The sequence below is a fragment of the Sparus aurata genome, unplaced genomic scaffold, assembly GCF_900880675.1.
Source record: "Sparus aurata unplaced genomic scaffold, fSpaAur1.1, whole genome shotgun sequence".
Lineage (NCBI taxonomy): Eukaryota > Metazoa > Chordata > Actinopteri > Spariformes > Sparidae > Sparus > Sparus aurata.
Window position 1 is genome coordinate 41,557 of NW_022045121.1, and position 27,312 is coordinate 68,868.

A 27,312-nucleotide genomic window follows, 5' to 3' on the forward strand; every position below is an offset into this window, starting at 1 on the left:
GCTGATGGACCAGCTTCTTCATGCTGGTCCACCAGCTAAACCAGCACCAAACCAGCACTAAACCAGCATATGCCAGCATAGACCAGCATGGAAATCGTGCTGATCTATGCTGGTTTTTTCAGCAGGGCTAGCTCAGAGCACAGTGTCTGATTTTATCTGACAGTGTATTTCATTGTGTATAAAAGGTACAAAATTGCTGTTTTACAACTTATATGGTGGTTAAACACCTCGAATGTGTAACTCTGTCCTTTTAACTTAACTCTTTCTGCTCTGTGTCTTTGTACAGCTGATAATATTTACTGTGTTTCAGAAACCGTTATTATCTGTAACACAAAACCTGAACTGTACTCAGACAGGAAGTTCCACTCAGAGGCGTATCCAGGACACATTTTTACCTGTCAGAGCTCATCATGACTCTCCTTACATTCGAAGAGTAATAGTTTAGAAAACATTTAATCAAGAGATATCTAATTACAGTTTTCTTTTCTTTCTTTTCATCCTCAGACTGTAAACATGTCTGCTGCCAGCTTTCTGCTGACTGAAGATCAGTTTCTGTGCTCCATCTGTCTGGATGTGTTCACTGATCCATTCACCATACCATGTGGACACAACTTCTGTAAAACCTGCATCACTCAACACTGGGATAAATGTGACAAGTGTCAGTGTCCCAACTGTAAAAAGACTTTCAACATCAGACCGGAACTGCAGGTCAATACTTTAATCTCTGAGATGGCTGCTCAGTTCAGACAGTCAGCTCAACAGAAAGCCAGCAGCAGCAGCTCAAAACAGCAAGTTTCCAAACCAGGAGAAGTTCCCTGTGACGTCTGCACTGGAACCAAACTGAAGGCCCTGAAGTCCTGCCTGGTGTGTCTGGTCTCCTACTGTGAGACTCACCTGGAGCCTCATCTGACAATGTCAGGCCTGAAAAGACATCAGCTGATCGACCCTGTGGAGAACCTGGAAGACAGGATGTGTACGAAGCACGATAAACTGCTGGAGCTGTTCTGTAAGACCGACCAGATGTGTGTCTGCATGCTCTGCACTGTTTTATACCACAAGACACATGATGTTGTTCCTCTGGAAGAAGAATATGAAGAGAAGAAGGCCGAGCTGAGGAAGAGAGACGCTGAAATTCAGCAGATGATCCAGAAGAGACAGCTGAAGATTGAGGAGATGAAGCGCTCAGTGGAGCTCAGTAAGAAAGATGCAGACAGAGAGATAGCAGCTGGTGTTCAGGTCTTCAGCGCTCTGAAGGAGTCTGTTGAGAGAAGCCAGGCCGAGCTCATCGACACCATCAAAGAGAAGCAGAGAGAGACAGAGAAACAGGCAGAAGGCTTCATCAAAGAGCTGGAACAGGAAATCTCTGAGCTGGAGAAGAGAAGCTCTGAGGTGGAGCAGCTCTCACAGTCTGAAGACCACCTCCACCTCCTCCAAAGCTCCCCATCACTGAACGCTGCTCCACCCACCAAGGACTGGACAGGAGTCAGCGTCCGTCCACCTTCATATGAGGGGACTGTGGTGAGAGTTGTGAATCAGCTGGTGGAGACGCTCAGTAAACAGATGAAGAAGGTCGAGCTGAAGTGGGTCCAGCAGTATGCAGTAGACGTGACACTCAATCCTGATACAGCACAACCCAACCTCATCCTGTCCGATGATGGGACACAAGTTAAACATGGTGATGTATGGAAGAATCTTCCAGACAACCCAGAGAGATTTGATACTGACTTCTGTGTCTTAGCAAAGCAGAGTTTCTCTTCAGGAAGATTTTATTATAAGGTTCAAGTTAAAGAGAAGACTGAGTGGGCTTTAGGAGTGGCCAGAGAGTCGATCAACCGGAAGGGAAAAATCACACCAAGTCCTCAGGATGGTTACTGGTTGATAGGTGTGACTAAAGAAAATGTGTGCGGAGTTCTTGCTGACCCTCCAGCTGTCTTCACTCTGAAGTGTCGGCCTGAGAAGGTGGGGGTGTTTGTGGATTATGAGGAGGGTCTGGTCTCCTTTTATGACGTTGATGCTGCAGCTCTTATCTACTCCTTTACTGGCTGCTGCTTTACTCAGAAGCTCTACCCGTACTTCTGTCCATCCAGTAATCATCATGGTAAAAACTCTGCTCCTCTGATCATCTCTCCTGTCAATCACACTGAGTAGAACAAACATTTGATTTTCTCCAGAAAGATTCACATCATTTAATGTAATAAATGCACATTTATTGGTGATGTGTGATGTATATATTGTTGTTTTTACAGATTCTGATCAATGTGCATTTATCTTTCTTACAGTAAATGTTTTTCTTTGATGTGTCACATTGATATTTACTATAGCACACCAGATTTACCACATTGACTGATATTATCTGATGTAGTCTCAGTTATTCTAATAACTGCATGACTATTATATTATCAACAAACTGTGTACTTAGAATTATGATGCAATTGTGTTTTAAATTTAACCCTTTTATTGTCTGATCATTGTAAATATAAGAAGAGCTGCATCCTGACAAAACATTTATAAATGAGCAAAAACTTATTTTATTTTATTTTTCTTTATGAATAAAACAAAAAAGCAAAAAAAAAAAAAAACATTTTCTGATGTCTGATTCATTATTTAGTTTGTTATTGATATCAACAGCTGATGTTTCTTATGACCACCAAATCCTGTGATTAAAAACACCATCAGCTGTTCTCAGACTGACTTGAGCTGACGAGCTCCAATCCTCCATCACACCTGAGACAGCTGGTAGTGTGAGATGATGTCGTGTTATTGAAGGTTTGAACAGCTGATATGAACTAAACCAGAGATCTGAAGACGCCCTCTAGTGGAGCTCATGTCAAACTGCAGCCTGTGTCCACATGAGGACCTGCTCTTAATAAAGAACTGCAGTCTGATGCTGAAGCAGATTACATGAAGGCCGGAGAACAATGAAATCTAACTGGTTCAAGTTCTCTGATGTCACTGAGGAGCTTCTCTGTGTGTTTTGTAGTCTTTCAAGATCAGACTTTTACTTTACAATAATTGTACTCAGCTTCTCTTAAAAGTGCAGAATCACAGAGAAGCTCTTTGATCTACAGCTGTGGTCCAATCAGAAAGATTCTCCATCTCAGGTCAAAACTCTTATTTTCCTCCTTCTAATGTATCTGTGAGAAATGTTTCAGACGGAGAAAAACTGCTCAGCACTTTGGGGAACAGCAGTGAAGTGCAGAGGGATTAGATGCTATGATGGATCACAGACCGTAAAGTGTTTAGAACAGATACACACTGAAACATTCACATAGAGGAAGTAACGAAGTTACATTTAACCACATACCAAAGGGCAAAGTTGCCCTGTGTTTCTGTTTCTGGAGGCTGTTTTACTTTTCATCCACTGCGAGAGGGAATATTGTACTTTTCACTCCACTACATCCGTCTAACATCTGGATTTGCTGTTTGCTAATTCACATTTTTCATCAAACAACAATTAAACTCAAATAATTGTTGTTGCATTACCTTAACGCTAATTTATTTTGACTAATATTACATGCACTTTGTTCACAATCTTAAAAATCTCCACATATAAAGGCACATGATATATCTGTTGTCCGATGTCCCATGTCCGATGACATGATCCCCAAAAACCTGATGATGTAAACTTTCCAATCCACAGTGACAGCATGGTCCATTTAATGTTCTCAATAGCATCATAAAGCATTCAGATTTAAGGCCAGCTGAAACAGAAACATGATTGTCAGTCATTTTCCATCGTGACACACAACACTGGATTTTCAAATGCAAATACAATTTTTACAGAGCACTTTCAAATTCAATCAATAGCAACAATAAGGAATGTAACCTAAAAGATTTTGATAAGTCAAATGGTTAAATTTTATATTCGAGAGATAATCAATTCTCATCACCATGTAACTGTTTGTAAGTAGAAAATTTTAGGACTTTTGACTGAAGGGTTCAACAGGTTCAACATTTTAGCACTGCCCTAATTATGCTGAATTGAATATCGACAATTTTTGAATGATTGCCAACAGCCTCGCACGGGGCACCATATATAGTGTTTCACGCAACAATAGGGAGTATTGGGTTACATTTGGTAAAAAAATCATTAATAATTCATGATTATCAGGGATAAATACTAATTATGATTAATACGATCCAGTTCACATTAGATCACCTTGGAGCACCACCCTTGAAAGGAAAGATATCCCATTCACCAAATCAGTCTCATAGAAAACAGACTCTTTTTGCATGGCATCTCATGAAAGAAAACTTGGCCATTTCCCAGCTCTGGTTGAAGTCGGGTAGGGAGAGATGATTCTTCAGAGAATTATCACACTGCATTTCCATAAGTTCTAATTAGGGACTCTCTCTTACTTCATCTGCATCCATCAGGAAGGAAGTCAAGAACAGTTTGATTTCCCATCATGTCTCAAATTTTATGCACTCATTTGCTATCTTGCACTTCTTTGGTTTGGTCCTTTTGGTGGCTTCAAAATCTCAAGTTCAAAGTAGAACATTTTCATCGACTTTCAAAGCTCCCAATCACTGAATGCTGCGCCAACCACCAAGGACTGGACAGGAGTCAGCGTCCTTCCATCCTCATATGAGAGGACTGTGGGGAGAGCTTTGAATCAGCTGGAGGCGACGCTCAGTAAACATATAAAGACGCTGTTTTAGGCTGAGCTGAAGAGGGTCCAGCAGTAGGCAGTGGATGAGACACTCAATCCTGATGTAGCACAATACAAACTCATCCTGTCTGATGATGGAAAACAAGTTAAACATCTCCCAGACAACCCAGAGAGATTTGATAAATGTCTCTCTGTCTTAGCAAAGCAGAGTTTCTCTTCAGGAAGATTTTATTATGAGGTTCAAGTTAAAGAGAAGACTAAGTGGGATTTAGGAGTCGCCAAAGAGTCGATCAAGAGGAAGGGACCAATCACACTGACTCCTCAGGATGGTTACTGGACGATATGTTTGAGGAATGAAGGTGAGTACAAAGCTGGTGCTGATCCTTTAGTCACTATCTCTCTGAAGTGTCGGCCTGAGAAGGTGGGGGTATTAGTGGATTTTGAGGAGGGTCTGGTCTCCTTTTATGACGTTGATGCTGCAGCTCTTATCTACTCCTTTACTGGCTGCTGCTTCACTCAGAAACTCTACCCATACTTCAGTCCAAGTCCTAATGATGGTGGTAAAAACTGTGCTCCTCTGATCATCTCTCCTGTCAATCACACTAAGTAGAACAAACATTTGATTTTCTACAGAAAGATTCACATCATTTAATGTAATAAAGGTACATTTATTGGTGATGTGATATGGTTTGTTTCAGATTCTGATCAATGTGATTTTATTGTTTATGTATGTTTAATGTAAATTTATTGATCATGTTTGATGTATATATTGTTGGTTGTTTCAGATTCTGTGATTGTATTGTTTTTACTATAAATGTATTTCGGTGATGTGTCACTTTGATATTTACTTCAATACCACAGCACATTGATTGACATTATCTAATGTGGTCTCATTTATTCTAAACACTGCATGACTATTATAATATGAAAAGACAATGTAATTAGAGTTATGATGCAATTGCGTTTTGAATTTAACCATTTTATTGTCTGATCATTGTAAATATAAGAGGAGCTGCATCCTGATGAAACTGTTTTATCAAAAATAATTTGATTTTGTTTTTCTTAATGACTAAAATAAAAAGGCAAAAGAACTTTTCATTGTGTCTGACTGATTATTTAGTTTGTTATCGATATCAATAGCGGATGTTTCTAATGATGACCAAATCATGTGATTAAAAACACCATCAGCTGTGTCCAGGCTTGGGGAGTAACGGACTACATGTAACGGCGTTACGTAATTAGGATACAAAAAAACAGTAACTGTATTCCGTTACAGTTACAGAAAAAAAAGACGTAATCAGATTACAGATACATTTGGAAAAAAATTGAGATTATTAGTTGGATTACAATTAAAATATATGATAATAAATGATGAATAAATGTGAATGAATGAATCTAACACTTGCCAATGCGACAATGCCGTATGCACGCGCGCACACATTACTACACTTCAGACAAGTCACAACGACGCTCTGCTCTCAGGTGAAGCCAGGCGGCTCATTATGGACTCGAGCGCTAGAGAAAAAAATGCTTTCACTGCGTGGAAATTTCGCCATTACTTTGTTTCTAAAGAAGTAAGAGGGAACAACATCACTGCACAGTGCAAGCTATGCCTCCCAGCATTGCACATACTGCCATCGTCCAAGGACTCCACATCTAATTTAAAGAAACATTTAATGGTAAGCGAAACTGCGAACGTTAGTTAGCTACACAGAAATTCTGTTAGCTAAAGTTAACATTAGTTAGCCTGTTAACCAGATTGGGACTGTCATTGTTTCTACTACTGCTGCTGCTGCTGCTACTAGGTATTATACTGGGTCTGTGGGTGGTGGTGCTGCTGGTGACCGGGATGGTACGTGTTTAGGTTTTTGGTAGTTTTGAAGTCTCGTTTTGGCTCGCTCCCGTTTGCCCTGTTGAAATTAAGACATTACATTGTTAATACAAACTCAACACTTCCCGTGTCCGTCTCAAATTTAAAGTCCTCAAGCATAAATAGCTCAGTAGGCTTTTATTGTGAAACATTTGCACGGACTTCATCGTGGAAATCTTGTTGACTTTCGAGGGCCCCATAGGCACTTAAAATGTAGCTACTGCCACCTTGTGAGGCTTGTACGTTACAAAATTGCCTGAAACACCTGCAGTGACTGAAATGGGTCACTAACACTTTAGATCACAACAAGGTATTAAAATAGCATGATTATATTAGGAAATTGTATGGGTAATTTTGGGGGACAAATAAGTGCCACACATTCTATATGTGGGGGTGTTTTACTACTGCTATTACTAGAAATAGGCCTAGTAGTTACAATAACACTAATAATAACTGTTACCATTATTATTATTATTATTATTATTATTGTAATATGTCATGTAATTCTTGAATACAGCTGAATAGTTAGTAATCAATGAATAAAACTGAATAAATCTAACATACCCTACAATTAATTAAATATTTAATTTGCTTTATGTGTTCCTTAGAGGAAGTCTTTAATTGCATGTGCATTGAGGTAATCCAAAAGTAACTTCAAGTAATCAAGTTACATTACTTTAATATTGTGGTACTTGGATTATGTTACTGACTACATTTTTTAACAGGTAATTAGTAACTGTATCGGACTACATTTTTAAAGTAACCCTCCCAACCCTGGCTGTGTCACGAGGAGCTTCTCTGTGTGTTTTATAGCTTTTTAAGCTCAGACTTTAACTTTACAAAAATTGTACTCAGCTTCTCTTAAGTGCAGGATTGCAGAAAAGCTTTTTAATCTCCAGCTGTGGTCCAATCAGAAGGATTCTCCATCTAAAGTCAAAACTCTCATTTTCCTCCTTCTAATGTGTCTGTGAGACATGTTTCAGACGGAGAAAAGCTGCTCAACACTTGAGGGAACAACAGTGAAGTACTGAGGGATTAGTTGCTGTGATAGATCACAGACTACAAAGTGTTGGAAACAGATACACAATGAAATGTTTCAGTCGCAGACAGGAAGTAACTAAGTGCATTAACTCACATACAAAAGCACACAGCTTAACTTGCCAAACATTTCTGTTACTGGAGGCTGTGTTACTTTTCCACCACTGTGAGAGGAAATATTGTACTTTTTACTCCGCTACTTCTGTCTAACAGTTGGATTTGCTGTTTGCAAATTTTCGTTTTTCATTAAATAAGAATTGTTGCTTAATTAAAACTAATTTAATTTGTTAAATATTACATGCATTTTGTTCACAATCTTAAAAATCTCTATATATAAAGTCATGTCATATCATCCATGCTGTTGTCTGATGGCATGACCGCCAAAAACCTGATGATGTAAGCATTCCAACCCACAGTGACATCATGGTGCATTTAATGTTCTCAATAGTATTTAAAAGCTTTCAAATCTAAGGCCAGCGGAAACAGAAACATTAGCGTTAGTCATTTTCCATCGTGACGACGCTGGATATTCAAATGCTGAACAGAAATTCCTACAATTTCTACAGAGCACTTTTAAATTGAAACATCAGCAGCAACAGCAAATGTCTCAATAACCTGAAAGATTTTGGTAAGTCAAATCGGTTAAATTTGATAATTGACAGATAAATCAATTCCCATCACCAGAAATTCTTACAATTTCTACAGAGCACTTTTAAATTGAATCATCAGCAGCAACAGCAAATGTCTCAATAACCTGAAAGATTTTGGTAAGTCAAATCGGTTAAATTTGATAATTGACAGATAAATCAATTCCCATCACCATGTAACCATGTATATAGAATGTATATAGAAATGAACATCTACTCCTGTAGTAAACTAGTGGGGTTAAATGTTAAGACTTTTGACTTAGGGCTTTAAGATATGAATCTCAAATTTTAGCACTGGCCAAATTGTGCTGAGACTAATATTGCACAACTTTGAAAGATTGCCAACAGTACGTTGCCTCACACGGGGCACCATATGCTTCATGCAACATTAAAGGGATAGTTCGTTTTTTTTTAAGTGGGGTCATATAAAGTACATATCTATAGTCGATCTGTTTCCTACCGTAATCACCGATCAGCGCAGCTTCAGTTTGGAGAAGTAGAGAGCCGCTCCAGCCCAGAGGCTCAGCTTTGTACTGCAGTGAACGGGGTTCAGCAAAAAAGTGATATTAACCACCTAAAACAAGGCTCACCTAAAATTTTTTACATCAGTTCAAGTGTACGTTGTATAGGTAAAATTCACACCGCTTTACATCGCTGTCAGACCGCGCTTTCTTTTGGCACTACATTTTCTCAACCGCAGAACCTTCGTATCCCTACGCACTAGCTTAACTGGGCAACAGCTAATCTTTGAGCGGCAGAATACATTGCGAGGCCCAGCTGCTGGACGAGAGGTTTACTTTCAATAAAAACGAAACTTAACTCTCTGTATGCTTCCGCATTAGCGCTAAGTAGGGATACGGGGGTTCTGGGGTTGAGAAAATTAGTAGTGCCAAAAGAAAGCACTTTTTTGCTGTACCCCGTTCACTGCAGAACAAAGCTGAGCCTCTGGGCTGGAGCGGCTCTCTACTTCTCCAAACTGAAGCTGCACTGATCGGTGATTTCGGTAAGAAACAGATCGACTATAGATATGTACTTTATATGACCCCACTTCAAAAAAAACGAAATATTCCATTAATGATCCAATTTACATTAGATCACCTTGGGGCACCACCCTTAAAGGAGAAAATAGTCGATTTGCCAAATCAGTCGCATAAAATATTACTGACAGTTTAGTAACAAACTCATCATTCTTATTGCATGGCGTCTCTTAAGAGGAAACTTTGCCGTTTTCAAGCTCCGGTAGAAGTCGGGTAGGGAGAGATGCTGATGTTGATTTTTCAGAGAATTATCACACTGAATTTTCATAAGTTCTAATTGAAGACTCCCTTCTTCTTCCTCTACATCCATCAGGAGGGGAGTCGAGAACAGTTTGATTCCCCACCATGTCTGAAATTTTCTGCACTCACTTGCTAGATTGCATTTCTTTGTAATGTTTGAAAACATCATTATTGAACTTGAAGACACAGATTCAACTTAAATAGCAAGATGTCACTCAAAAATGAGGCAGATATTGGAGTTAGAAAGACTTGATTTAGAGTTATTTGGACACTATTAACCCTTAGTTTTGAGTTTTGTCACATAAGAGTAAAACATATTTATACATATTTTAAGTAGGAATGACTTCATTCATGTCCAACACCTTCCTTCTTTACTATCAATAAGCAGTATGTGACAGGTCGTCTCCCTCCCTGCCACTATATGGCACTGTGCCAACTTGTTGGGCATCCTGATTGAGGGGCGGCACAATGCGCCCTTACATAAAGAGGTGCAGACACACTTGTCTCATCCTTTTCCTCTGCCTCTCTCCGGTGTCTGTGGCTTGTCCATGGCGGTGGTTTGGCGTGGCCATTGCAGGTGTACAATCCTCTGCATTCAGGTAATGCCTGCTGCTAGTCTTCCATTGTTCATGTGTGCTTAAAACGGGCACCCTGGTGATGCGATCTCCGTTCTTTGCAGCACAATCAGCTGTGGGGGGAAGCATCGCTCCGCCAGAAGTCCTTCCTGGATGCACTTGCTTGTCCCTTTCAGTAAGTCCACTATTGTCTGCCATCCAGCGGCTCGGTCACTCAGTGCCCAGCTGAGTATTTCTTTGTGTGTTCTGGTGAAGCTTGGTGATTGACCCACGTCATGAGCCATTGCTCCTCCATTTTTCTTGGGTGTCATGGTAGCTTTGCGGAGTGGTATTTATGAGTTTATTTTCCAGAAATGTTGTGTTGTGTTATTTATATATATATATATATATATATATATATATATATATATATATACATATATATATATATATATATGTATATATATATGTGTATACATACATACATATATACAGCCTCTGTGGCTCCCTTATGAACGTGTCGTCCTGAGCTTACTGTCAATTGAGCTGCTTTTGGTTTGGACTGATAAGGCTTCTCTGATACCTCCAGATATCTCACTTCTTTGATAAGGCTGCCTACTTCCGAGCCAGTTAAAGGGAATTCCACTTTTTTTATTGTTAAAATAGAAATTAATTATTCTTTGTTATTTGGTGCTTTTGTATTTCTGTATTTTGTTTTCATTTTTTTGCCACACCAGCTCTGTGTAGCACCCTATTGCATGTTTTAACTTGTTTTTGTGTGTTTTGGTTAGGGGCTGTGGTCTGAGGCGGCAGTTCAGTCCCTGGTAGTGGTCCCCTTCACGAGTGTCCAGTGTGAGTTAGTGCAGTGTTACAGGTGTTTAATTTACAGGCTTTTCTACATTGGGTTGGCACCTGCCGCCTTGTAAACTGCGGCCCTGCCCTCTGATCTCTGCTCCTGTAGGGTGCTAATTTTTTATGTGATAAGGTTATTATAGGCAACGTGTGTGTGTGTGTGTGTGTGTGTGTGAACTTTTGATTATTCTTTCTGATTTACTTATGTGGAAAAAAGAATTTCCCAAAGTTTGTTTTAAAATAGAAAATAACATTTTGAAAAAATTAATTAAAATTGATAAAAAGCCAATATGCAGCTAATATGTGTCGCCTGATATCAAGTGATACTGAAAGAATAAGAAAAAGTAAAAACTCATATTGTTCCGAAGCTCTTTCAAGTTGTTTCCCAACGAGGCAATAAAAGCTCACTTACAGAGCTGCACTGAGAGGAGGAGCAACTCTGAGAGGAGAAAAGCTTCAACGTTACATTTCCAGCAGTAAAAGAGAAAGTTTGTCTGAGTGACAGCAGAGCTGCAGTGCAGACGATTCTCTCTGTTTCTCTCTGAAGAAAAATTAAACTGAATTCATCAGGATTTCCTTGTCTGAACAGCAGAACCTCTGCAAACACTGGTGAGTAAACTGACCTACAGACAAAATGACCCGACTGATAATCAGGTCGACAATGAGTTCAAACCAGAATCTTGTTTTTTACATTCATGTTAACATGTTATGTTCAACATGTTAGTCACTGCATTTGGTACAACACATACTGCACACATAGAAGACAGTAACTAAATCCAACTGTAGCAGAGAAAAAAACTGTCAACACTCGTTGTGCTAGAAGCTATCTAGCCTAGCTTAGCTTAGACGCCTTTTGGAGTATCCAAAGTACAGACGACAGTATCTGACTTCAGCTGACTGTGGTTTTATTGCCTTTAAAGTTACAAAACTGATGTGTAACAACTTATTTAATAACTTGAATAGGTACCTTGCACTATGGACAGTTTTTTTTTTATCTCAGCCTCAGTGTTTCTGTAGTTACTGTTGTCTGCCTTTCTCTTCTTCTGCACATTTAATGTGTCTGATTCTCTGCTCTCTGTATCTTCATCCTCTGTCTCTGGACCTCCTCTTCCTCCTCCTCCAAGCTGACTCTCCGACACTAAAGCTCTTTGGCCAAAGATGGTGATTTTTACAATAGAGACAAATACTGGATATATATACTGTCTGCCTGAAACAGTGACTTTCATTATTTTAATCAAATGTAAATTTTACGTCTAATTCTACATACATTCAATGTAAATGTCACATTAAACAAAGTCTTTCTGTAATGTTGAGTCAATGTGAAGAAACTAAATAACACGATGTGCATCTTATTACAAGAGACAGAACAACAAATATCAAATACTTTAAAAAAAATTACTTTTAATTATAAAACTTGAATAATAAACACTTAAAACAAACATTGTGTTCACGTAGAAGTTCCCCATAACTCTATATTGATAATACATTAAACTTATCAGATTCATTTACCTCATCATTAATTGAATTTATTCAGACTAAATTATTTATTCACATTCACTCAACGTGAAAAATGCATTAAATGTGACCCTTTGTATTAAACTTAGGTGATAAAAATGTTCAATAAAACACTAAAACTCACTGTTTTAGACAAAGTTTTTATTTATGTGTACAGGAAATGATGATAAATATTGAGTTTGATATTAAAATCTGTGCCGAGACATTTTACTTACTTATCCAGTGTAAAAATACATCTTTATTTATATATGATAGTACTTTTAACATTTCATTTTAAAATGTACTTTTTATCCTTCGTCACGTGTCATATTATCGTTCTCTATTTAAATCTTCTTTATATCTACAGTGTTTTTTTTTTTTTTTATTCTAGAAGGAGTGACTGTAACATACACATTGTCCTCCTCAGGGATCAATAAAGAATTTCTGATTCTGATCTTGATTTTGATTTGGAGTCACTGGCTCACATTACATGTGACTCTGTTAAAGAACACTGAGATCATTTTCTTTAAAATTAAACCAAATCAGTTTATTTCACAAAAAATAAACTTGTGTAACATGAGACCAACAATTCATGTATGAAACATCTACATGTGGAGTTTAACCTTTTTATTATCTGATCATTGTAAATATAAGAAGAGCTGCATCCTGACAATGAAGCTATAAATGAGCAAAAAGTAATTTGATTTTGGTTTTTGTTATGAATAAACAGAAGAAGCAAAAAAACATTTATTGTGTCTAACTGATTATTTAGTTTGTCACTGATATGAACAGCTGATGTTTCTAATGACAGACAAATCATGTGATTAAAAACACCATCAGCTGTTCTCAGACTGACTTGAGCTGATGAGCTCCAATCCTCCATCACACCTGAGACAGCTGGTAGTGTGAGATGATGTTGTGTTATTGAAGGTTTGAACCGCTGATATGAACTAAACCAGAGATCTGAGGACCCACTCGTCTCCTGCTGCATACCATCCTGTCTGATGACATCAACCTCAACCAGTCAGTGACTCAAACACATAACAGCTTCTTATAAGAAGAACAAAACCTGCAGCAGGTGGTCGACTCTTCTCTGACTCATCTGTTTTAGAAAACCAAACACCTGCATGATGTGTGAGTCAGGGAGAGACAATGAGCCTGAACAGAAGATGTACTGAGTGTTATGTCAAGTCATCTAATGTCAGATAATGCAAAGTGTGTGAGGTCATTTAATGTAAAGTAAAGCTGTTGTTATGTTGGAGAAGGTGAACTGAACACAACACAACTGTTAGTAGAGATGAAATGACAGCTGACGTCGCCCTCTGGTGGAGATTTTAACAAACTGCAGCCTGACGCTCTTCTGCTCCGTCTACACTTCAGGATTTTCAAAATAATGAGAGGAAATAAAAGTGATAATTATAAATCCCTCTGTGTTTTATCAGACAGACTGCTGATGTTTGAGTGGTGTCTCCTTCTCTCTCTAACTGAGGAGATTTTTCTAAAAATTACAATTTTAATTTGATTTAAAATTCGAACATGGAGGATTTAGTAGCATGTAGCAGTGAGGCTGCAACCAACTACACGCTCCTCGCCTCACCCTCTCTTACTGCAGTTAGTAAAGTGTTTGGTTTGTCCATTCTGGGCTGCCGTAGAAACCTGACAGACTCTGTGGAAGAGGAGCTGCTCCCTCCTTTAAGACAGCTTTGAAAGTATTTTAAAATTACAGTGAAGCCCACTTTCTGTATTTCCTCTGTGTAATGTGACAGGTTAGAAATCACACAACAAAAGTCTCACAGAGAAAAGATGCTGAACAGTTTGGAAAGCAGCAGAAAAGTGAAATGACAGACTGAACAGTGAGCTGAACACTGGAGTGTTGGTGGGATTGTAGAGGGAGCGTTGTGGCCTGTTGATCTAAAGACACAGTTTGTTCTTGAATATCTTCCACTGACCTCTTTTCTTATCTGCTTTATTTGTAACTGGATCTTCTTTTGGCTGCTGTAAACTTCCACTGCTGAGAAAAGACCAAGAAACACACAAATAAAAACTTGTTCCAAAGTTTGTCTACAAGTTTCACAATGAGACACTAAAACTGACAGAGCTTCACTGAGAGGAGGAGCAACAGGGAGAAAAAACTGGAACGTCACATTTCCTCAAAAATGAAAGTGAAAGTTTGAGTGACAGCAGAGCTGCAGTCCAGAAGAGTCTCTGTGTTTCTCTCTGAAGAAAACTTTCTCAACACAACAGCAGAATCTCTGACAAACACTGGTGAGTACACGGCCAATTTCAACATGTACATTTAGTCAGAACTACAAAACAGGTCCAAATCAAACCACAGTGACTGAACTCTGGATAAAGTTAGATAGGACACAGTCACAGCTAGCTTTAGCTTCAGCTAATTTACCCACTTTGACTGATCTGTCTCCTGATATTAAAACATCATGCTTGATACCTGATATTAATTGAGTTTGTTAAACCACATACCTTTACTGTAAAGCACAGCAGCTCAATCCAACCATAACAAAGACAAACACAGATAAACTAGTCTGCTAAAGGCTAACTAGCCTAGCTCAGAGCACAGTGTCTCATGTTATCTGACAGTGTATTTTATTGTGTATAAAGGCACAAAATGGCTGTTTTACAACTTCTATAGCTGTAAAACACTTAAATAAGAAGCCTTGAACTTCTAACTCTGTCCTTTCAACTTTACTGTTTCTGCTCTGTGTCTTTGTACAGCTGATAATATTTACTGTGTTTAAGAAACCGGTATTACCTGTAACACAAAACCTGAACTGTACTCAGACAGGAAGGAAGACTCTCCTTACATTCTAGGAGTAATAGTTCATGAAACATTTAATCAAGAGATAACTAATTACAGTTTTCTTTTTCTCACTTTTCATCCTCAGACTGTAAACATGTCTGCTGCCAGCTGTCTGCTGACTGAAGATCAGTTTCTGTGCTCCATCTGTCTGGATGTGTTCACTGATCCAGTCGCCATACCATGTGGACACAACTTCTGTAAAACCTGCATCACTCAACACTGGGATAAAAATGACAAGTGTCAGTGTCCCAACTGTAAAAAGACTTTCAACACCAGACCTGAACTGCAGGTCAACACGTTCATCTCTGAGATGGCTGCTCAGTTCAGACAGTCAGCTCAACAGAAAGCCGGCAGCAGCAGCTCAGAGCAACAAGTTTCCAAACCAGGAGAAGTTCCCTGTGACGTCTGCACTGGAACCAAACTGAAGGCCCTGAAGTCCTGCCTGGTGTGTCTGGCCTCCTACTGTGAGACTCACCTGGAGCCTCATCTGACAGCTAAACAGCTGAAAAGACATCAGCTGATCGACCCTGTGGAGAACCTGGAAGACAGGATGTGTACGAAACACGATAAACTGCTGGAGCTGTTCTGTAAGACTGACCAGATGTGTGTCTGCATGCTCTGCAGTATTTCAGACCACAAGACACATGATGTTGTTCCTCTGAAAGAAGGATATGAAGGAATGAAGGCCGAGCTGGGAAAAAAAGACGCTGAAATTCAGCAGATGATCCAGAAGACACAACTGAAGATTCAGGAGATGAAGCGCTCAGTGGAGCTCAGTAAGAAAGATGCAGACAGAGAGATAGCAGCTGGTGTTCAGGTCTTCAGCGCTCTGAAGGAGTCTGTTGAGAGAAGCCAGGCCGAGCTCATCGACACCATCAAAGAGAAGCAGAGAGAGACAGAGAAACAGGCTGAAGGCTTCATCAAAGAGCTGGAACAGGAAATCTCTGAGCTGGAGAAGAGAAGCTCTGAGGTGGAGCAGCTCTCACAGTCTGAAGACCACCTCCACCTCCTCCAAAGCTTCCCATCACTGAACACTGCTCCACCCACCAAGGACTGGACAGGAGTCAGCGTCCGTCCACCTTCATATGAGGGGACTGTAGTGAGAGCTGTGAATCAGCTGGAGGAGATGCTCAGTAAACAGATGAAGAAGCTGCTTGAGGTCGAGCTGAAGAGGGTCCAGCAGTATGCAGTGGATGTGACACTCGATCCTGATACAGCACAACCTGACCTCATCCTGTCTGATGATGGAAAACAAGTATATGATGGTGATGTAAAGAAGAAACTCCCAGACAACCCAGAGAGATTTGATTATTGTGTTTGTGTCTTATCAAAGCAGAGTTTCTCTTCAGGAAGATTTTATTATGAGGTTCAAGTTAAAGAGAAGACTAACTGGGATTTAGGAGTGGCCAGAGAGTCGATCAATAGGAAGGGAAAAATCACAGCATCTCCTCAGAGTGGTTACTGGTCAATATGTTTGAGGAACAAAAACGAATACAAAGCTCTTGCTGACCATCCAGTCAGTCTCTCTCTGAAGCATCAGCCTGAGAAGGTGGGGGTGTTTGTGGATTATGAGGAGGGTCTGGTCTCCTTTTATGACGTTGATGCTGCAGCTCTTATCTACTCCTTTACTGGCTGCTGCTTCACTCAGAAACTCTACCCATACTTCTGTCCATATCTTAATGATGGTGGTAAAAACTCTGCTCCTCTGATCATCTCTCCTGTCAATCACACTGAGTAGAACAAACATTTGATTTCTAGAGAAAGATTCACATCATTTAATGTAATGAATGTATATTTATTGGTGATGTGTGATGTAAACATTTTTGATGTGCTTTTATTGTTCTTACTATAAATGTTTTTCTTTGTGTCACATTGATTTTAGCACTGCAACTCACCAGTTTTACCACATTGATTGATATAATCTAATGTAGTCTTATTTATTCTAATAACTGCATCACCTGCCTTCATGACTGTTAAAAAATTAAAAAACAATGTACACATAAATATGAAGCAATTGTATTTTGAATTAAAACCATTTTATTGTCTAATCATTGTAAATATAAGAAGCATCCTGACAAAACATTTATAAATGAGCAAAAAGTCATTTGATTTTGTTTTTCTAAACTAAAACTAAACTAAACTAAAATAGAAAAAAACGTTTTCTTGTGTCTGATTAATTATTTAGTTTGTTATTGATATCAACAGCTGATGTTTCTAATGACGACCAAATCATGTGATTAAAAACACCATCAGCTGTTCTCAGACTGACTTGAGCTGACGAGCTCCAATCCTCCATCACACCTGAGACAGCTGGTAGTGTGAGATGATGTTGTGTTATTGAAGGTTTGAACAGCTGATATGAACTAAACCAGAGATCTGAGGACGCCCTCTAGTGGAGTTCATAACAAACTGCAGCCTGTGTCTTCATGAGGACCTGCTCTTAATAAAGAACTACAAAGTGTTGGTGTGTTCACAACAACTAAGATCATAATCCATAAATCACTGAATGTACAGTTGTATAGAAAGTTGTACAGAAATAAGATGCGTCAGTTCAATCATCAACATCTGTTCAATCACACCATAAAAGAGACAAGCCTGCTATTTCCTAACTGTGTTCAGTGGTGTTCTGGTGTTGACAGGATGTGCTTGTGTTTTCTTGCGGCTTGTTTGTAAAAAAACAAACAAAAAACAGCCAGTGGCAGAGCTGAGGTAGCGGATTGTGAGCCGTTGCTTTCCAAATAAATACAAAGGCACTTCGGCTGTCGCAGCTGCAGTGTCTCTGGGCTCGTTAGGTCTCTAATAAGTCCAGAGACACTAGAAACGAAGAGTGACCCCAAAATAAGCAGCAGAACACCTGGTGATAGATGGAAGAGGTTGGTGTGTTTTATCCATGTGCATCCATCTACCTATATTTGCACATCCATTTGCACTGTTTCACTTTCATGTGCACTGTTTACTGTAGCTACTGTTCATTGTATATATTATATAATATATATTCATCTTTTATTTCATTTTTAATTCTATTTTTAAGGTTACGGTTTTTAAGTTTAATTTAATGTATGTTTTATGTATTTTTTGTATTTTGTATGCCACTGGATACTTGAATTTCCCTCGGGATAAATAAAGTATCTATCTATCTATCTATCTATCTATCTATCTATGACCCTTAGTTAATTGGCTGATGTAAACTTCCACTGCCAAGAAAAGAAGAAGAAACAAAAAAGTAAAAACTTGTCCCAAAGCTATGTCAAGGTGTTTTAAAATGAGTCACTTAAACTATCACAGCCTCACTGAGAGGAGGAGCAACAAGAAGATAAACTGCAACATCACATTTCCTGAAATGAAACTGAAAGTTTGTCTGAGTGACAGCAGAGCTGCAGTACAGACGAGTCTCTCTGTTTCTCTCTGGAGAAGAATTCAACTGAATCCATCAGATTCTCTCAACAGCAGAATCTCTGCAAACACTGGTGAGTACACTGAGCTACACAGACACAATGACATGACTACATATTTGGTTACAAATGAGAAAAAAACTGAATTTTACATTTGTTTACTAAGAGCTACAGAACAAGTAGCTTCAGCTACAGTTAATTTACCACCTTGCTCTGGTCTGTTTCAATCCTGAGCTCTAGTCAGACAGGACGGTGGTCGTGGAGAGGAATAGTTTCAGTTTCCTGCAGCTTCCATCTTTTCTTCTTCACATTTAATGTGTCTGATTCTCTGTTTTCTGCATCGTCATCCTCTCTCTCTCTGTACCTCCTCCTCCTCTTTCTCTTCCTCCAATCTGACTCTCTGACACTAAAGCTGTTTAGACACAGAAGGTGGTTTTTCTCTTGCTCTGCTCGGTCAGATGCTTCAATTAAACTAATGATGATGAAATAATTGACAAAAAAGTGTTCAATATTAAGGTATATAAAATCTTTGTTCTACCTTAAGCATTTGCTTTACAATAACATTACAAGCAGCATGTTATTTATATTATTTAACATGTGATGTGAAAGTAATGGAGGGGTTTAAAATGGTATCATTATGATTTTAAAGATTTTAAAGGGTAAGTTCACCCAAAAATGAATATTCAGTCAGTACCTATTCACTCTCATGCTGATGGAAAGTTTCTTAGTCCACAAAATATTCCTGAAGCTTCACAGCAAAACAGTGCTGCAGCATTCTCCTGACAAACTGAAGTAGCTGGAGACTTGTTTAAAAATGTATGAAAAAAATAGGAAAACTAAAAAATAACATAAAATGTCTCCATACTACGGAAGCCGTGAGGGGCAAGTGACAATTGTTTTCCTTTTTCTTGTCATCCAGTCTGATGTAAATAGTTTTCTCTCCTGTGTTACGACTTGACAACTGGTGCAAAAAAGGTTTTAACAGGATCATCTTTATAAGTTCCTTCATTTTTCTTGTAATTCGTGGAAACATGTGAAAACATGTTTTTCTCCAAAAAACTCATTTTCCTCAGTTCAAGTGTATAACGACTGAAAGGATGAAGCAGTTTTCCCACAACGCAGCTCACTAGTTGTATGCTCTCCCTGCTGGAGCCCCCTGGTCACTTCTACTGTTGGTGTAATGAAGGTGTTGGTGAATTTCTGTTCATCTGATGAACCCAGGAGAGAGAGAAGATTCAGGAGATGTGATTCCTGACGTTGAAGTGTTTAATGAAGCTCAATAAAGCTCAACAGTACATGTGGTTACACAATGCAGCACCTCCTGGTCTCTGACTATTGAACCCACTACAGAATACTCTGTGGAAACGGGCTCACCTGAGTCCAGTGTGTTTGTTTTATGAGACACAGTGAAGGTGAAGATGCTGGAGGAACAGAATGTGACCTTAGTCGTCTGTGAGGCGGCTGCACAGAGAAGATGCTGCCCCCAAACAATCTTCCACTGTGACCCAGAGCGTGACCTCAGGGTAACTCTGCCTTCTGGGTGAGCAGAGTCTAGACACAAAGCTATGACTATGAACCTATAAGACTATATTATATAGAAATTCCTTTACAAACGGCAACAGTACTGGACTCCATTATAACCATGAACTCTGATGTAACATGAAAAGACTCAGATATCAGAATGAGGCCATTACATGTTACTGCTTCATCTGACTTGCTGATAATAAACAATATTCCACCTGTGACACTGATGGCAGATTAGCATCAATTATAGAACATTCCTCACCAAAACAAAGACAAGACAGTGATGTTACATAACCTGAGACACAATGGATGCATGTTGTGTTTAGTGTGTGAACGCTTCTCGTTCTGTTAAGAACACGAGGTAGTGTCACACTTCAGCCTCTAGTGGTCACAATGAGTACTACAAAAATACATGTTTTTTCTCCTGCCAAATATTCACTCAGTTTTTAGAAATGGGAAAACATTTTCACAGATGAAGGAAGTTAGAAAGATTATCCTGACCAGAGGAGGCTCGTCCTTAGAGGCAGAGGAGGTTGGTCCTCCTCTATTTTTGAGAGGCAAGAGGAAGATCTTTGTTTTTTAATAGAGAGTAACTGGTTGAAATAAATCATCACCAAATCTCAGTATCATTTATGAAATATTATATATATATTATACCATAAAAAAAAGTTTCTTCTTTGGAAGAAAATCCACTTAAAACGGTTCAACAGCGACGGCTGCAGACGGAGGAGACAGAGCAGTCTGTGAGAGGAGCAGGGAGCAGGAAGGTGGGGGCTAGAGGAGGACGGAGGGCTTCTGTCCTCCGTGGGAGGGATCTCCTTCCATTCACTCAATGCATTTAGGATTTTTTCATGCTGATCTATGATTGGCTAACACACGTAAAATGACGCACTAAGGGAGGACGTCCTCCCTTACCAATCAGCAACCAGAATACAAGATTGACAGCAGGTTGGTCCAATAACAGTTCCTAAATTTCATTCTCACATTTATACAACCGTAAACAAAAAATACTTCTATGTATTTCACAGCTTTCACTGCCCGCCATGCTCGGACAAGAAATATGGAGTTTTCAGCGATATTGGAATTGGTTTCAAAGGAAATATAAGCACATTTCTGAAAGAAAAAAAACTGTTTGGAGAAATCAGAGAGAAGCAGTCAGAAAGATAATTCATAGTTTTCGTTTCGTTCATCCTGCTGGAGGACATAACGTTAGTGGCACGACCGGGACACAATACAGAGCAGCAACACAGTTGTTTTGGGTGATTGTGATGAGTGAGGAGTGTGATGTCCTGTGCTGTCGTGAAGTTTTTACATTGACTGCTGCGGTAGCATAGTGGGTAGAGCAGTTACCTGCCACACAGGTGACTGGGGATTGAATCCCGGAAGGGGGTACACATTGGTGTTTTTTTTTGTCTTGTATATTAGCCCACTGTACATTATTAGCTGGCCGGGGACACACCGGCCCATGTTAACCGATTGTGTCGTTCACACACCAACAGCCAACAACAACAGCCTTTTGCCATTTAATGAAATGTTTTTTAAAGAAGTCTTGTAAGTCATTGTTTTATTGCTTAATTTTCATTGAATATAAGAAAGTAGGGATAAGTAGTTGACTTGTATAAAATAACATGACACCGTGGACTGATTTTCCTCCTGTCCTCCTGTTACGACCCAGCTCAAAAGGGGAAAAGGCAGTAACATAAAACATGGTGTAGTAGGTAATTTAAGTTATTTATTTTGTGGACGCGGGATCGTCCAAAGAAAAATACAACCAAAAAACGAAGGACAGAGGGCCTGAGGGTGCTGGTAAATCAAAGAAACAAATATAACCAAAAGAGGACTCGAAAACTGAGCTACTGTTCTTTTTAAACAAACTGAACAAAAAAACTCTCTGTCTACTTCCGGCCTACAAACCAAAAACACAGTCAACACAGCACCCCTCTTAATGGATTTAACAAGAGAAAACTACATGTGAGTGCCATCAGTCAATAATAAAAAAATTTTAACCCTTGCCCAGTCCACAGACAACAGACAATCAACACATGTCTCAGTCACAAGTACAGTTTCAAGAGACACTTAGGCGTGCTGCTCAATCACAGCCGCCCCACTGCCATGCTGGCCAGGAATATATATACACTTCCGCAACTTGCTCCGCCCAGATCGGTGCGTCATCCAGGTGCCGGTCCAATTCGATTTCCTCAGGCCAAGAAGGAGGAGAAGGAGGGGCACCCACATCCTGAAACCACTCAGAGACAACACATATAAACACACACACAGACAAACAGAGGCAGAGCTCGGCGACGGCCGTAACACCTCCCCAATTTTTTCAGTCACCAGCCGCCACTGATCCTGACAAACCTTTTTTCACCAATTGTCAAGTCAGAAACACAAGAGAGAAAACAATTTACAACAGACTAGGAAACTGCTGCAAAATTAGATCACCAGAAGAAAATCAAATCAAATCAAATCAAATCAATTTTATTTATTTTATTTATTATTATTTATTTATTTATTATTTAAATAATTTCCCAGTCTGGGATCATTAAAGTAATTCTATTCTATTCTATTATATAGCCCAAAATCACAATCACATTGCCTCAGTGGGCTTTACAATCTGTACAGTGAACATCATCCTCTGTCCTTAGACCCTCGATTCGAGTGAGGAAAAACTTCACATGTTGATGGAAAAAAAACCTTTTAACAGGGTAAAAAAAAACAATGGAAGAAACCTCAGGAAGAACCACAGAGGAGGAATCCCTCTTCCAGGACGGACAGACATGCAATAGATGTTGCGTGTACAGAAAAGAGCAAAGAATCACAGTTTACAAATTACATCAACAGAAAATCTGATACAAGTTAAAAAAAAATAACTCACTTGTCCCTCAGGGTTTATGAACCATTCAGCTCATATGCTGTGATCCAAATCTCTGGAAAACCAGAGATCCAAAATCGATTTGATGTGGCGCATGCCAACAGTTTTAACTCAGCAGCTTCAGTGAAGATTTTGGCCTCGAAAACGGTGTAATTAACATCTTTTCAGATGAATTTGGGATCTCTCGTTTATGTTTTCCTCCTTATTGTTATGACATTGCAAAACAAGTCTCCAGCTTCTTCAGTTGTTAAAGAGAATGCTGCAGCACTGTTTTGTTGTGAAGCTCCAGAAATGTTTTCTGCAAACTTCACCTGACTTCAGTATGGAGGTGAGCAGATAATGACTGAATTTTTACTTTTGGGTGAACTTTCCTTCACTCGCAGCATCATCCAGGACCTGACTGTCTATATTAACCAGACACTCAATACTTGCAGATTCTGACTACAAATTTATTGATGAACATCAGCAGAGTTGTGTTGCACATTATTCAGAATAGTAATATAGTAAATGTGTCCCTCAGTTGGTTTCAATATAAGAGCAGGATTTAAGACGTCTCTCCTGATGCTCCAGTACATTTAGTGTTGTTCAAATAAATACTCAAGTTAAATTTAATTACAGTAATTGTCGTGAAACCAGCAACTCATTAAATCTTCTAAATAAATGTACTGAAGCTGTTTTTGTTTTCTTTTCATCCTCAGACTGTCAACATGTCTGCTGCCAGCTGTCTGCTGACTGAAGATCAGTTTCTGTGCTCCATCTGTCTGGATGTGTTCACTGATCCAGTCGCCATACCATGTGGACACAACTTCTGTAAAACCTGCATCACTAAACACTGGGATAAAAATGTCCCGTGTCAGTGTCCCAACTGTAAAGAGGTTTTCTACACAAGACCGAAGCTGCAGGTCAACACGTTCATCTCTGAGATGGCTGCTCAGTTCAGACAGTCAGCTCAACAGAAAGCCAGCAGCAGCAGCTCAGAGCAACAAGTTTCCAAACCAGGAGAAGTTCTCTGTGACATCTGCACTGGAACCAAGCTGAAGGCCCTGAAGTCCTGCCTGGTGTGTCTGGTCTCCTACTGTGAGACTCACCTGGAGCCTCATCTGACAATGTCAGGCCTGAAAAGACATCAGCTGATCGACCCTGTGGAGAACCTGGAAGACAGGATGTGTATGAAGCACGATAAACTGCTGGAGCTGTTCTGTAAGACCGACCAGATGTGTGTCTGCATGCTCTGCAGTATTTCAGACCACAAGACACATGATGTTGTTCCTCTGAAAGAAGAATATGAAGGAAAGAAGGCCGAGCTGGGGAAGACAGACGCTGAAATTCAACAGATGATCCAGAAGAGACGACTGAAGATTGAGGAGATGAAGTGCTCAGTGGAGCTCAGTAAGAAAGATGCAGACAGAGAGATAGCAGCTGGTGTTCAGGTCTTCAGCGCTCTGAAGGAGTCTGTTGAGAGAAGCCAGGCCGAGCTCATCGACACCATCAAAGAGAAGCAGAGAGAGACAGAGAAACAGGCTGAAGGCTTCATCAAAGAGCTGGAACAGGAAATCTCTGAGCTGGAGAAGAGAAGCTCTGAAGTGGAACAGCTCTCACAGTCTGAAGACCACCTCCACCTCCTCCAAAGCTTCCCATCACTGAACGCTGCTCCACCCACCAAGGACTGGACAGGAGTCAGCGTCCGTCCACCTTCATATGAGGGGACTGTGGTGAGAGCTGTGAATCAGCTGGAGGAGACACTCAGTAAACTGATGAAGAAGGCCGAGCTGAAGTGGGTCCAGCAGTATGCAGTGGATGTGACACTTGATCCTGATACAGTATATCCCAACCTCATCCTGTCTGATGATGGAAAACAAGTTAAACATGTTGATGTCAAGAAGAATCTCCCAGACAACCCAGAGAGATTTGATCATTGTGCTAATGTCTTAGCAAAGCAGAGTTTCTCTTCAGGAAGATTTTATTATGAGGTTCAAGTTAAAGAGAAGACTGAGTGGGATTTAGGAGTGGCCAGAGAGTCGATCAACAGGAAGGGAGAAATCACACTGACTCCTGAGGATGGTTACTGGACGATATGGTTGAGGAATGAAAATGAATACGAAGCTTGTGCTGACCCTTCAGTCAGTCTCTCTCTGAAGAGTCAGCCTGAGAAGGTGGGGGTGTTTGTGGATTATGAGGAGGGTCTGGTCTCCTTTTATGACGTTGATGCTGCAGCTCTTATCTACTCCTTTACTGGCTGCTGCTTCACTCAGAAACTCTACCCATTCTTCAGTCCATGTAATAATGATGGTGATAAAAACTCTGCTCCTCTGATCATCTCTCCTGTCAATCACACTGAGTAGAACAAACATTTGACTTACTACAGAAAGATTCACAACATTTAACGTGATAAATGTACATTTATTGGTGATGTGATATGGTTTGTTTCAGATTCTGATCAATGTGATAATATTGTTTTAACTATAAATGTTTTTCTTGATGTGTCACTCAGATATTTACCACAACGACACACCAGTTTTACCACATTGATTGATATTATCTAACGTAGTCTCATTTATTTGAATAATTGCATTACCTGCCTTCAACGCTGTTAAATCATCAAGAAACAATGTACTCAGATATGTGAAACATTTGAGTCTGATCATTGTAAATATAAGATGAGCTGCATCCTGACAAAGCATTTATAAAAGAGCAAAAAGTAATTTGATTTTGTTTTTCTTTATGAATAAAACAGAAAAAGCAAAAAAGCAAAAATCTTGTGTCTGATTGATTATTTAGTTTGTTATTGATATCAACAGCTGATGTTTCTAATGACGACCAAATCATGTGATTAAAAACACCATCAGCTGTTCTCAGACTGACTTGAGCTGACGAACTCCAATCCTCCATCACACCTGAGACAGCTGGTAGTGTGAGATGATGTCGTGTTATTGAAGGTTTGAACAGTTGATATGAACTAAACCAGAGATCTGAGGACGCCCTCTAGTGGAGACAAGACAAACTGCAGCCTGTGTCCACATGAGGACCTGCTCTTAATAAAGAACTCCAGTCTGATGCTGAAGCAGATTACATGAAGGCAGGAGAATAATGAAATCTATCTGGTTCATGTCTTCTCATGTTACTGAGGAGCTTCTCTGTGTGTTATGTAAGCACAGACTTTAACTTTAAAATAATTGTACTCAGCTTACCCCTTAAAAGTGCAGAATCACAGAGAAGCTCTTTAATCTACAGCTGTGGTTCAATCAGAAGGATTCTCCATCTCAGGTAAAAATGTTTCTCCTTGTAATGTATCTGTGAGAAATGTTTCAGGCGGAAAAAAACTGCTCAACACTTTGGAGAACAGCAGTGAAGTGCAGAGGGATTAGTTGCTGTGATGGATCACAGACTGTAAAGTGTTTGGAACAGATACACACTGATATGTTACAGTCACAGACAGGAAGTAACAAGGTAGTCACTCGCATACAAAATCAAAAAACTTAACTTGCCCTACGTTTCTGTTTCTGGGGGCTGTTTTACTTTTTCACCACTGTGAGAGGAAATATTGTAGTTTTTACTCTACTACATCGTCTAACATCTGGATTTTCTGTTTGCAAATTCACATTTTTCATTAAACAAGAATTAATCTCAAATAACTGTTGTTGTGTTATGTTAAAACTCAATTAATTTGACAAAGATGACATGCATTTTGTTCACAGTCTTAGAAATATCCTCATATTAAGGGACGTCATATCATCCATGCTGTTGTCTGATGACATAACCCCCAAAACCCGATGATGTAAACTTTCTAATCCACAGTGAGAGCATGGTGCATTTAATGTTCTCATGGGTATTATAAAGTATTCTGATCTAAGGTCAGCTGAAACAGAAACATCAACATCAATCATTTTCCATCGTGACACACAACACTGGATATTCAAATAATAAACTGAAATTCCTACAATTTGTACAGAGCACTTTTAAATTGAGTCACGGCAACAGAAATGTCTCAACAACCAAAAAGATTTTGGTAAGTCAAATGGGCTAAATTTGATATTTGAGAGATAAATCAATTCTCATCACCGTGTTTATAAGTAGAAATCAACATCTACTCCTGTAGTAGACTAGTGTGGTAAAATGTTCAGACTTTTGACTGAAGGGTTCAAGATGTGAATCAAATTTTAGCACTGGCCAAATAATGCTGAATTTAATATTGCACAATTTTGAATGATTGCCAACAGCCTCACATGGGGCACCATATGTAGTGTTAGTATATTGTAGTATCACGCAACATTGAAAGGGAGTCTTGGGTTAAATTTGGCTATCAATAATATTCATGAATATCAGAGATAAATACTAATTATGATTAATAAGATCCAGTTCAC

General features: G+C 39.4%; 3 protein-coding genes across 4 annotated transcripts; all 3 read left to right on the forward strand.

Moving 5' to 3' along the window:
• The first annotated feature begins 513 nt into the window (after nucleotides 1–513).
• On the forward strand, nucleotides 514–2,510 carry LOC115577841 (E3 ubiquitin-protein ligase TRIM39-like). Its single transcript, XM_030410724.1, has one exon. The coding sequence runs from the start codon at nucleotides 514–516 to the stop codon at nucleotides 2,146–2,148; it is 1,635 nt and encodes a 544-aa protein (XP_030266584.1). The 3' UTR covers nucleotides 2,149–2,510.
• A 12,738-nt stretch (nucleotides 2,511–15,248) lies between these two features.
• Nucleotides 15,249–18,052, forward strand: LOC115577843 (E3 ubiquitin-protein ligase TRIM39-like). Of its 2 annotated transcripts, XM_030410727.1 has the most exons (2): nucleotides 15,258–15,484; nucleotides 15,521–18,052. In XM_030410727.1, exons 1-2 carry the CDS (start codon nucleotides 15,258–15,260, stop codon nucleotides 16,899–16,901), a joined length of 1,608 nt encoding a protein of 535 aa, XP_030266587.1. In that variant the 3' UTR covers nucleotides 16,902–18,052. The 2 variants fall into 2 exon arrangements, with proteins under 2 accessions (XP_030266589.1, XP_030266587.1); XM_030410729.1 differs by having other exon boundaries at nucleotides 15,249–18,051.
• A 489-nt stretch (nucleotides 18,053–18,541) lies between these two features.
• LOC115577840 (E3 ubiquitin-protein ligase TRIM21-like) lies at nucleotides 18,542–25,522 on the forward strand. Its single transcript, XM_030410723.1, has 2 exons — nucleotides 18,542–18,630; nucleotides 23,650–25,522. Exon 2 carries the CDS (start codon nucleotides 23,659–23,661, stop codon nucleotides 25,291–25,293), a length of 1,635 nt encoding a protein of 544 aa, XP_030266583.1. The 5' UTR covers nucleotides 18,542–18,630; nucleotides 23,650–23,658; the 3' UTR covers nucleotides 25,294–25,522.
• Nucleotides 25,523–27,312: the final 1,790 nt, after the last annotated feature.